A 12481-nucleotide genomic window follows, 5' to 3' on the forward strand; every position below is an offset into this window, starting at 1 on the left:
GCTGGTGGGGTGGGACTGGGTGAGACAGGCTGGACACGCCCTGGAGCCAACCTCCTGCGGTCCGTCCCCAGCGTCTGCGGAGTAAGTGGGGTCCCTCTGGCAGGTGGGCTCCCTCGGCCTGGTCTGTGGGGATCGGGCTGAAACCGGCTCTCCGACATCCCCCAAGGGGTTCCAGAGTGCGAGAGGGCACTCTGCAAAGTTGCTGTCGTACAGGGTGTGGAACGCGAACGCAAACACAAGTGTGCAGTAAACCAGATTCGGGGCCAACAGTGCCTCAGCAACAACATAACCCACGGCCGAAGGTGGAATCACACGGCCCCGCGAGGAATCGGGTTCCCTCCTTTCTGGTTTCGGGGTGCGTCACCCAAGAACCGTCGCTGCCAAGTAACTGCAGCTTGGCAGCTCCTGTGTTGAGTGTCTGCCCCCTGGTGGTCATTGTGTGTCATAGCAACGGGTTGGATGGTCGGACACTTAGCATATTAGCCTTTTCTAGTATGTATATAGAGTCTTGATTTTCAGCTTTCTTGTTTCTGTCATCATAAGACTGTATCGGGAAGTAAGTTGCCTTGTCCACATAGTTGTGTGGTGGAGGGCCGTGGCCTCTCATAGCACTGAGCTCCGGGGATCAGCACCTCCTTTTCTGAAGCAGCGGGGTTTTTCCCTTCTCCTCTAACAGATGGGAATAGCCTGTTCGACTCCATGGCCAGTGGGATGCGTCTCATTGTTAGCTGTATCTCCTCCTTTCTCATCCTGTCCCTGCTGCTTTTCATGGTCCACCGGCTACGCCAGAGGCGCCGGGAGCGCATTGAGTCCCTGATTGGAGCAAACCGTGAGTGCCCCAGCCCCTGCCTATGATGACTACAGTGCAGGCCTGCCCTTGGCTGTGTCCCCAAGGAGAATGGGGACACAGGAAGCAGGAAGGTGCAGGGAGGAAGTGGAGGCCATGATGGAGGGTGCCGAAAGGCATTCCTGTCCCACCCACCCACCCGCTCCTGGGCTTAGTGCACACCTGGGGCACTAGAGGAGCTCTTTGCAGGACCCGAAATCAGAGTCCATAGGCACATGGAAGAAGGGCATACCTCCAGTGCCCGCTGACTCTGCGCTTCCCTGCCCTTGCTCTCTGAAGCAGTCTGGCCTAGACCATGAGTGCGGGCCTCCTGCGAGGAGAAGGAATCAGCAAATGCCCATGGACATAAGGCAACTTAGAGAGTGCGGCTCACCCTCAGTCCAATTTGCCTGCAGTGGCCTGTGCCCCCAGTAGAGCTGAAATCATCCCTTGTGTCAGCGAACAAGCCAGGGCTCCCCAGTCCTGGGTGGGGCAGGACAAGACAGGTGCAGGCAGGCAGGAGAGGATTCAGAATCAAGGTGGCAAGAATGCTGAAGGCCCTCACTAGCTTCCATTAGGGGCCTTGATGTCCCTGGGGAGCCCAGGTCAGGTCTGAAGTGTGGACCAACCAAGTTTTCCACCTGCCTCAGTTCTCACTGAGTTGCAGGGTGGGCAAAACTTCAAGGCAATCATGGGTTAGACACCCAGAAACATTTTAGAGCTGGAGGGGTGTGGTGAGGGCTGGAGCACAGCAGGCAAACCTCTTGCACGTGAGTGATGAGCAGGGATGTACCGGCTGGGGAAGGAGGCACTGGGCGAGTGTCGGGACTGGTGGGCAGTTAGGCACAAAAGTGACAGTCGGAATGTCTGGTCTGGGCGGGGGCAGGGCCTGGGCCTGGGGGAGGCAGGGCTCAGGAGCTGAGTGGTGCATCTTCCAGTGACATGACCCTGTTGCTTGTTTCTCACTTCCATTGCCCAGTACACCACTTCAACCTTGGCCGGAGGATCCCCGGCTTTGATTATGGCCCAGACGGGTTCGGCACAGGCCTCACGCCGCTACATCTTTCTGATGATGGAGAAGGAGGGACTTTCCACTTCCATGATCCTCCGCCCCCCTACACTGCGTACAAGTACCCAGACATTGACCAGCCTGATGACCCACCGCCACCCTATGAGGCCTCCATCAACCCTGACAGCGTGTTCTACGACCCTGCAGGTGCTTCCCCACAGGGAGAGGGAGCAGCCTGTCGCCAACCACCTGGCCTGCAGGGCCAGAGTCTCGGGTCCTCCCCAGCGCACAGGGCCGTGAACTCTGCTCCCTCCCAGCCTTCTGCTGCTGTCTCTGGTTTTCCCTTTAAGTGGTTGTCAGGCTCTTCCCAGGGGAGCAGGTGCAGGTGACTGCTGACAGTGGTCACTGGTCACCCTGCCTCTTACCTCCACCTGGGAGCACACGTCAGCAAGCAGCCCTCGGACACCCAGTCCTAGCTCTGTGGAGAGCTGGGGACCGGGCATTGGCAGTCGTGGGGATGGGGCTGGCACAGAGCCAACGGCTGGGCTGTAAAGACGTGCACATGTGGTAAGCAAAGAGACACCGCCGTGGCATTCTCTCATGTTCTGAGGCAGTTTTGTGGCGTGGGACGCAAGCATTGGCTTGGTGATGTTGGGCCAGTTACCTGAGTGTGTTCCTCCCAGGGCTGTGCAACAAAGAAGGGATTGCAGGAGCCTTGCCCATTGCCTGGCCTGCCCCTGTCCCTGGTGTGTAGTGCAGATGTCCCACTCTTTTCCCTGTGTGTTACCCTGTAACACACACATACCCCCACCATACATTGCAAGCAGTGTCCCACCCCAGGGCTGCTGGCTCTTTGCATACCCACACAGCACAGCAGGATGGCGTGAGGCCAGCACTGCTGTGATCTGTGTGCTGTTGGTTCATTTGGTCGGCTACTACCCGGTCTGTGTGGGCAGGAGAAACTTGGATTTAACCCCTCGGGACGGGTTGTCGCCATCTACTGTCAGGGGACCAGGGTAGAGCAAGCTTCCTACCAGGAATGCTGCTGGGGACCCAGCGCCTCCATGGACCAGGCTGCAGGGGAGCAAATGGTCCCAGGGCAGGGCAGCAGGACTGTTGGGCCCATGGGGAGTTGGCCAGGCAAGGGACACAGACTGGGCCCTGTGCCATGCCTGAGCTGAAAGAGAGAGTCTGGTGATAAGGAGCAGGCACGCCAAAAAGAATGGGCTGCTGTAGAGCGCTGTCAGACCAGAGGTGTCTGCAGGCCCCCGCACAGTTTACGGGGCTGCCTGCCCGGGCCCCATCTCATGCTCTCGTGCTCTTGTTCCCATATTCCAGCTGCAGCTTCTGGTCGGGACTGTGAGCACTGTTCCACCTGCCCACCTACAGCCCAGTAATGCCCTAATGTCACGTGGGTCCTGGTTCAACCCCCACTGAATCTGAAAGGGGTTCCTCGTCCCCTACCTTTATTCTCCTAACTCTGTCAAAGTGTGTACCAGCCACACACTGGGGCTTGCTCATAACTGTCCGCCTGCACCTTGCACCATGACAGCTGCGACTGTGGCAGGGGTGAGGGGTGAGCACAGCAGAGCCACAGCTTCAGTGGGAACATTCAGGCAAGAGAAGTGTCCCCCAGTTCTGTCTCCCTCCCCTCTTGCCTCGTGCCAGGCCCATCCACCATCCTGCTGACACCCCTCTGTCTCCTCCTATAGATGACGATGCTTTCGAGCCAGCAGAGGCCAGCCCGCCAACCCCAGGGGATGGTGACAGTGAAGGTGCGTCACCCCGGTGCCTGGAGCAGCCTCTACCCTCTGCAGGGGTCACCCTGGCAGACCTGGAAGACTCAGCTGACAGCAGCAGCATTCTGCTCGTACCCCCCGACCCTGCCCGGAGTGGGACGCCCCCAGCCACAGAGGCACTGCCAGGAGTTGGCCGCCACAGCCGCAGTTCCCTCAATACCGTGGTGTAGCGGATGCCCAGCCCATGGCCCCAAGGGGCATGGAGCACCTGTTTGCTGTCAAGGAAACTCTGATTCCCGTGGAGACTTGAAGGGCCCTATGTGAGCCTGGACTCGGCTGCACTGCTGCACACACTCCCCTGTAGGTGTGCCCGTGCTTGTAGAGACTGCGCCAGCCTCCCAAGGGAGCGAGCACCTGCACCGAGTCTCCTTGAGGGCTTCAAACACATGCATAGCTTTGGGTCACTGTCTTTTTCTTTTCAAATGACAGAAGAATGGCAGTTTGTTCATGCCACACGTTTCAGAAGTAGGGAACAAAGAAGGTACTGCGGGCCTGGGTGGAGGCCAGACCACACCAGACTGGTGGGCTTGCTCGTGGCAGCACGTTGTTCAGAGGAGCATGCTGCCCAGCCACCAAGCCCCAGAGCTGCCACAGTGTGCCTCGCTGGCCGCTGCCCAGGAAGCACTTCCGGCACCAGTGTTTGTGGACTGTCAGGATTGTCTGGGCAGTGAGTCTGCTTCCGGGCAGACAGCCTTGAGAGTTGCTCCAATGGCTGCTCTGATGATGGCCCCTCACAGGTCTAGCTTGAACATCGAGGGTGACCCTGTCTTAGCTCTGGTGCCCAAACCCTAAGAAGGGGAGCTTGGAAGGAGGTTGAACTCCACTCTGTCTTTCCAGCAGGGCTCTGCAAAGCCCAGTTCTGTGCCAGAAATCCCTATCCCTAGTCTGTTGGATTTCTCCCTAACATTACCGTGCATGGCCCCCCAGGAGGCAGCTCTGGAGCTGGGCTGAGGCCCTTAGCCATGTATGAGTGTCCTGGCCCTGGACCCTTCACTGGGCTTGAGGGCTAAGCCAGCTCCTGTTACCCTTTGGAGCCCCCTCCTATTGAATTTGCCCCTGGACCTGGCCTGCCCCACTCCCCTCTTTTGTGCCATAAAGGTTTATTTGGGGGGAGGGGTGGCTGAAATTAACATCCTGGGCTGTGTCCACCTCCTGAAAGTCAGTCCACTTCTTGCACATCACCACCACCACTAGAGCTGAGTGCCTGGTGGCTGCATGCCACCTTCCTGTCCTTAGCACAGGGTGCTGGGTGCCCTGCTCAGGGGCCTTTTGACTGAGGGACCCTGTTGCCTACTCCTGAGCAGTGGTCTTGTCTCCTGACACCAGGCTTTTAGCATTTCTGAGGTTTGGAGATTAAGCGGGTTCTGTGCGATTTTTTAGCACATCCATATCTTTTCTACGTTGAATGTCTAGATCTTTTGTGTGTGTGTGTGTGTGTGTGTGTGTGTGTGTGTGTGTGTGTGTACGTATATGTCCAAGTGTTTGCAGGTGATGATGGTACACAGGAACTCCATCTTCAATTTCCTGGGCCAACATGGCCCCTTGGGTGGCACTGAGGCATGGCCAGGTCTGTGCCTCTTCCGAGGCAGGTTCTCATGCTCATCTTCCTAACCCAGCCATCCAGCTCCTGGTCCTCCCCTAAGCCTTTCTGTACCAGCCTGCAGCAGGGAGAGCTGGCTTTCAGTGGGAGCTTCCATGGTGGTCTGACGACAGACCTCACAGGCTCAGCCCAGTTCTAGGCACATTTTCATACTTTGGTTGGAAACCAGTTTTGTTCTTGAGTTGTCCCACAGGGCTGACCAGAGATGTGAGTTTTGTCACTGAACTGCCTGTCCTTGGGCTCGGCCCGCAGAAGCCAGAGTGGGTGCTCCCCTTGCCAGAGGGCTGCTACTTGGAGAAGGGCATCCTGGGCACATGTGCCCATGCTGGCTCCTGAAAACAAAGCAGGAAGTGGGTGGTGCCTCCAACGTGTGCTGGACACAGGGCTTCCAATTTCCAGAGCAGCAGTCACAGCCTTGTGGGTTAGGGTCCTGAGTGGGCCTACTTTGAAATGACCACCCCAATGGAATCCTGTAGGGTCTGGCCCCCACAACACCGGTCCCCTTATTCCAGTGTCTCTGGCCCAGGCTTCAGCTGTGTGTACAGGGCAGTGGCTGGCACTAGATGTGTGGGACTGGGGAACTTGCGGACTGAAAGATTGCTGGGGACTGGCATGCAGGAGGTACTAAGGGGAGGGCCCTGAATCAGATCATGGGGCTGCAGAGGGTGGGCCCAGAGTGTTCAGCCTACTGGCATTCTTGGTCTGGGCAGAAGGCTGCCCACTGAGTCTCCCAGAGCTGAGCTCTGCTTGAAGGTGGTTGTGAGGGCATCGGGGAAAGCTGTGGTCTGTCTGGCTGACCTTGGCCTCCTGTCCAGTCACCACCCTTTGTAAGATCTGATTGTGCTCTAGGTCCAACCCTGGCTGAGACTGTTGTGTTCCTGTGAGAGGACTCCCCACCTGATGCACACTGGGCCTCCAGAGGGACAGGCTAAGGTCTCGGGAGGGCCTCCTCCCCAAGGACCTGACCTGCCTATGGAGGTGGGAGTTGAATCTGTACATTGTCTCAATGCCTGTTTTTTATGTTTTCCTTTCACTAAGGGTTTTTAGTTTGGGTTTATTTTTGGTTATGTTGGCACTAATCCTTAAGATGCTGTGAGAACCATTTCATCCAAATGCCAAATAAATTTGTGTTCTGGAAGAGGCATAGTCAGTCCTTGGTGTGACTCATGTTGGGAGAGGCTCTGGCCAAGATGGAGCCAAGGCACGGGTGCGGAGATGGGGGAAGGGGCAGGCTTGGGGCTCTGAGACCCCTCTGTCCCTTCTTTTCTCAGTGGTCCTTTCAATAATTTCCTAGTACGTGACGTGGGACAAGAGGGCACCCAGGGCACTCAACCTTTGGCAGGTCTTCGTGCTCATCTTCCTAACCCAGCTTCCTGGACAGACCAGTGAGTCCCTTGGAGGGGATAGGAGCTTCAAGGAGGTGGCCCCTCGTTCCTGAACACATCAGTGGGATGGCAGGCTGTCCCGGGCACCCTGGGTGCTGTCAGCGCCGAGGACAGCTCCACTGGGTACCCCAAAGTGGGATGAGCCCAGCCCTCTGGGGATTGGAAAGAGGCGCAGGGTACAGACCTATCCCCCACCTCACACACACACACACACACACACAGTCATGGTCACACCTGTGGGCACACCGAGCCCTTTCCAGAAAGTGTTGCCTTCTCTCCTGGCCACCCTGAAAGGAGAAATCAGAGCCTCCCTTTCCAGGAGAGTGAACTGGCTCGGGCCCCAGCCTGGGGTTCTCTCCACAACCGCTGAGGAAACCCAGTCCCCTCATTGACCTGGGCTGGTCAAAGGGGGCCAGCTGTGGCTTCCTGGAGACCTGTTTTGGGGGTGGTCCTCCGAAGGAGGCAGAGTGAAGCTGAGCTCCATCACATGGGTCAGTGGAGGGAGCTGGTCAGAGGACATCTGGTCTTGGGGTATCCTAGGCTGCTCCAGTGTAGGAGACCCTCCTATGCCCTCCCCATCCCAGCCCCTCAAGTCAAGGCCACTAGGATCCAGGTGCCTTCTCCCTTGGATTTCCATCTTGGTGGCCTTGCCTTGTCACTCCTGGTCCCTGTAAATGGGCATCTTTATAGCTCTCACGCCTAGGAGGGTTAATGGGGGGCAAGGGAGAGTTGCATAAAGCTTTTAGCTTCAGGAAATGGCAACTGTTACTGGCATGCATCCCTAGTATCAGAGCCTGGTGAGCCCAGATTCCCTCTTCCCTGCTGTTGGCCCCACCCGGGCACTGCCCCTCTGACCCACATCTGACCCACATCGGAAGCCTACAGAATGTAGCCACGCCCACCTGGCCAACACATACACGGCCGGCCGCCTGGCTGCACCAGCCTCCTGCCAAGTCGCTATAGCAGCCACACCATGGCCCCTGTCTTCACGCCCACCTTCCTCACGGTGTTGCAGGTGGTGTGTGCGAACTCGGAGGGTGGGCACCAGGACTCTGAATCCCCGATCCCCACCCCCTGACCTGGGCCACACATCCCCACATAGTCACCTGCAGGCAGACTGCCCCACAGGGAAAGAGGGCGAAAGATCTCGTGGCACATGGCCACATACCTACAGTGGGGACTTCCACCACCGGCTCACATGTGGGCTGACCGTCCCTTCATGCTATTCAGAAAGAGAGACCCCTAAGCGACCCTCCACTACCCCACTACAGCCAGCTTCAGAGCCCCATCCAGAACCCCCAGATCTCCCAGAGGGAGAAGCACCCCCACTCCCAACCTACACGCTGTCTGAATCCCTGGTCAGATGAAAGGAGAAACGTTAGCAGGTTCCAAACATACCAGCTGCCCTAGCCAGGTGGCTCGGCTGACTGGAGCATCATCCTGTGCACCAAAAGGTTGTGGGTTCAATTCCCTGTCAGGGCACATACCTAGGTTGTGGGTTCTATCCCCAGTTGGGGCACATACAGAAAGCAGCCAGATCGATGTTTCTCTCTCCCTCTCCTCCTTTCTCTAAACATCAATAAAAACATGTCTTCAGGTAAGGAATGAATGAATGAGTAAAATAGATTAAAACACCAACACCTGCTAAAGCCTAAGATTATGCATTTTATTTCAAAAATGAGCAGGCACTGACCCCAGGCCACTGTGAGCGGTTCAAGGAAGACTCCAGGTAACGTTCCCTGGAGGCCAGGAGGGGAGAAGCGCTGGTTCCATGTTCTACTGCAGGGCTGCCCTGGGTGGGTGGGTCCTGGTGACAGGGACGGCTCCACCCAGAGGACACTGGGAGCTTAGCCTGTGGAGTCTGCGTGTACATGACACTTTCTGAAGAGACACCGGCGTCCAGGTGACTGCCTGTGGGAGGCTAATGAAGGGGTAAGGGTCCTAGGTGTCGCTGTCCAAAGCAAAGCTGAGACTGCCGTGTGGCTGCTGACCAGCTGCCTCTGAGAGCCGCGCTGTCCTGTGGGAGGCGGGTTTGGTGGTCAGTAGAGCGAAGCTGGCCAGTCAGGCTGCTGTGCAGTTGGTGCCTGTGGAATGTGGCTGTATATCTAGGTGACACTGATCTGAGTGGCACTGTGTCCAGGGGACACTGTTCCAGCAGCCCATGTGTCCCCAGTGTCTGCTGCTTGGTGTGTGGTCACACTCCATGTCCCAGTGCATGGAGGCCCGGCCTTTTCCCAAACCCTTAAAGAAAAGGAAAAAAACCCTGCAACCCCCTTCTCCTAGCCCGAGGGGTCCCACCTGCCGCAAGCCCTCGGCTCTCCCTGGAGGCTGACATGCCCCAGGACCAAATATTCCCCAGCTCAGAGGCCAAAAGGGGCTCCAGGCCTCCTCCAGCCCGGACTCGGTCTCCAGAAGTTATCGCTGGCTGCACTGAGCCAGGTCCACGAGGGGACAGATCTGTCCATTCACCCCTCTGCCAGTGGGGCCTCCAGCACTGCGCCTAGCTCCCCCTCCGTGCGGCCACCCTCAATCCCCACCACCCGGCGGGGCCCCGGGGGGCACCGGCGTCTTCTTGAGGTTCTTCCGGGCAAGGGCCTGGTTCGCGGGGCCGTTCGCGGGGCCGTCCGAGGCGTCGTCCGTGGGCCTGGTGGCCGCGGCCAGGGCGTTCACGGTGCCGAGCGCCCGCAGCAGGGCCGGGCCGCGGGGCGCGATGCGGGGCTCGCGGCGGGCGGGTGGCGGTGGCGGCAGCAGCGCGCGCAGGGCTTCCAGTTCCGCCCGGAGCTCCACGCGCAGCGCCTCGAGCCCCGCTCCCAGCTCCGCACGCACGGCCGCCAGGCCCTCCTGCAGCCGCCGCTCGCTCACCTCCAGGACGCCGGCCGGGTAGGTGGCCCCGCCGCGTGGTTCCCCGCACACCGAGCACACAGAGCCTCGGCTGCGCGCGTCCGCCTGCACCCCGGCAGCCTCGTCTCTGGCCCCTGCCGCCGCCCCCGCGCGCTCCACCAGCCGCAGCAGCCGGGGGGCGTTGGCCCGCGCCTCCGTCTCAGCCCGGAGCTGGCCGCGCAGGCGAGCCAGGCGGCCTGGGGCGCGGGCTTCTTCAGGGACCGGCCCATTGGGCTGGGGGCCGGGGGCCCGCCGGCGGTCCACGCCGCGCCGCAGGGCCTCGCTTGCACCGTACGCTCTGCGAGCCTGGGCCCACGAGCGCCCCGATTCCGCCGCCATCCGCACTGTAGCCGCCAGCGCCAGCGACACCAGCGCTCAGCTTCGCCGGAGCCCCAGTGCGCAGCCTAGCAACCGTGGGGCCCGAGCAACACACGGTGGAGAGGACCCCCGGGACTGCTGTGGGGACATCCGAGGCCTCGAGGGATCCTGCCTGGGGCCGGGAGAACCCCGGCAAGGCCGTGTGGTGTGGCAGAGCCCCAGGGGGCTTTGGGGGCGGGGGGCGCAGAGCGCCGGCTTCGGGTGTTGTAATTGTGCAAACCCCCCCTCCCCCCCACGCGCTGTCCCTGGGTCCCAACCAAGGCCTTGGCCCAGCCTCTGGGCAGGGTGACAGGGCTTGGAGCAAGAGCTGCAGAAGCCCAGGTGCTGAGACCAGAGTCAGGATCGGAGCTCACAACCTCTACATCACAGTCAGGGGAGAGCAGGTGTGGTCATGGACCCAGCAGCCCTCCTCACTGGCTCGAGCCACCTCCTTCCATAGCATAGTCCAGGCCACTATGTCTCCCTACTCTGCCCCCCACAGCCCACACACAGCTGCAGCAATCCATCCTTGTCATGGACACTTCCAGTCCAACTCCAGGAGGCGCTGGAGGTCCCAGCCCATCTCACACTGTTTATGTTAGGCCACATTTTTTTTTTTTTTATGTTTTATTGATTTTTTACAGAGAGGAAGGGAGAGGGATAGAGAGCTAGAAACACTGATGAGAGAGAAACATCAATCAGCTGCCTCCTGCACACCCCCTACTGGGGATGTGCCCCCAACCAAGGTACATGCCCTTGACCGGAATCGAACCTGGGACCTTTCAGTCCACAGGCCAAAGATCTATCCACTGAGCCAAACCAGTCAGGGCTCAGCCACACTTTTTAAACCTCCTCTAACCCAATAACCTTCACCCCTCTGGGCCTTTGCTTAGGCCAGTTCTCCTGGCAGGAATGTCCTCCCCACCCCCAAGTGCCTGGCCAATCTCATTCATCTCACTTGAGCAGCCTTCCTTGACCACCTCACACCAACCAGGTAGTTCAGGCCCCTCCCCCACAGCATCTCTCACAGTCAGTTTAACTGGCTTTCTGTTCTCGGTCCACCTGGAGCCACAGAAGCGTCCCTGAGCACAGGTCTGAATCACGTGGTACTCAGTGATGCTAATCATGCTGAATGTTGGATGGAGGAGTAGCTGGGAGAAGGAGCCTAGGGCTGAGGGTCCTCTATGGGATGGACTTCTTCCCCCCTTCCCTCACCCACCCAGGGCAGCCAGTGTACCTCCTCTACCTGGCACTTGAGGCCCTTATGGCCATCCCTGCTGCCCTTCCTGTCTCTGGCATCTTCTATGGGAGCCCTTCACCACTGCACCCTGTACCACTTTCTCACCCCGGTGCCTGGTGCCTTCACACGTGCAATGCTGCCGATTGCAGGGCCATGGACAGTGCACTGTGGGCCCCCCTGGTGGGCAGTATCCCCACCCAGTATGTTGTTCTCACTGCACCCTAGGGGCTAGTTAGGACTTCGGGTGCCATGGGAAGGGCCTGGCGTAGATCCAGGCTGGACTGGGATCTCAGCGCCTACAGGGGCCTAGCCTCTATGCAGCTCTGTGTGTGTGTGTGTGTGTGTGTGTGTGTGTGTGTGTGTCGGTAGGGTGGGGGGATGTGCTGTGGATCCTATTCATTGGCAGACCTGCCTGGCCCCAACCAAGATGCCTGCGTCCCCTGTTTATTAATTCATTCATTCACTCATTTGTTCATTGCAGCCTGTCTCTCTGGAAGGTGCAGAGGAGGTGAGAACTTGGCTGTCAACCCCTCAGGTGGCCCCATTCCTCCCGAGTCACCTGGCCTGCTGGGCCCTCCAGCATCTGGCTCAGCTGATCCCTCGAGCCTCATTAACCATCCCTTGCCCTCTGTCCCAGTAATTAAAATACTGCTGACAAAAGTCCTGGATTCCCTCCTGAGCCTGTGAGATCCAGGCTGTGCGACCTGTAGGCTCTGCCCTCTCTGAGCTCAAATTAAGTTCTGTTCTGTGAAATGACGGAGACCCCTCAGGTCCCCAGGAGGGACCGACAAGGAGGCCAGGAGTGTGGGGAGAGGGCTCGGTAGAGACTCCGGATTTGCTGACAGATGTGGCTGTGGGAGACAACAGGCGTGGCTTTGAGAGCCAGGAGAGGCAAGGGTGGACATAGATGGGACCTTGCAGGGGAACCCCTACCGGGGCTCTTTTTTTTTTTAATATATATATTTTATTGATTTTACAGAGAGGAAGGGAGAGAGAGAGAGAGTTAGAAACATCGATGAGAGAGAAACATCAATCAGCTGCCTCCTGCACACTCCCCACTGGAGATGTGCCCGCAACCAAGGTACATGCCCTTGACCGGGATCGAACCCGGGACCCTTCAGTCCGCAGGCTGACGCTCTATCCACCGAGCCAAACCGGTTACGGCTCTACCGGGGCTCTTGTTCCAGCATCTAGAAGGGTTCAGCAGTCTGGAGAAGGCTGTGCGTAGATTAACTCGTCCAGAGACAAAATATAATTTTGAAAGGCATTTGGGGGTCAGAAGAGCCTAGTTTAAAGGAAACTAAGATCTCCTCGGCTCAGGACCCCATGCTTTTTATTAACACAAATTGTCCTGAGGTGAGGCAGAGATATACACTTCAAAGGGT

General features: G+C 58.5%; 2 protein-coding genes across 7 annotated transcripts in view; one reads left to right on the top strand and one right to left on the bottom strand.

Annotated features, from left to right (window-relative positions):
* DGCR2 (DiGeorge syndrome critical region gene 2) overlaps window positions 1–6378 on the top strand; it is a 47991-nt gene extending 41613 nt beyond the window's left edge. For all 6 annotated transcript variants that reach the window (XM_036353333.1, XM_036353335.1, XM_036353336.1 and 3 more), the window contains 3 exons: window positions 677–829; window positions 1806–2042; window positions 3548–6378. In XM_036353333.1, the coding sequence (XP_036209226.1) occupies window positions 677–829; window positions 1806–2042; window positions 3548–3804 (647 nt within the window). In that variant the 3' untranslated portion in view covers window positions 3805–6378. The remainder of the gene's footprint in view (window positions 1–676; window positions 830–1805; window positions 2043–3547) is intronic.
* Window positions 6379–9145: 2767 nt separating this feature from the next.
* Window positions 9146–9838, bottom strand: LOC118678591 (protein FAM246A-like). Its single transcript, XM_036354405.1, has one exon. It carries the CDS (start codon window positions 9836–9838, stop codon window positions 9146–9148), a length of 693 nt encoding a protein of 230 aa, XP_036210298.1.
* Window positions 9839–12481: the final 2643 nt, after the last annotated feature.

Source organism: Myotis myotis, unplaced genomic scaffold, assembly GCF_014108235.1.
Source record: "Myotis myotis isolate mMyoMyo1 unplaced genomic scaffold, mMyoMyo1.p scaffold_m19_p_20, whole genome shotgun sequence".
In the NCBI taxonomy this organism is placed as follows: Eukaryota; Metazoa; Chordata; class Mammalia; order Chiroptera; family Vespertilionidae; genus Myotis; species Myotis myotis.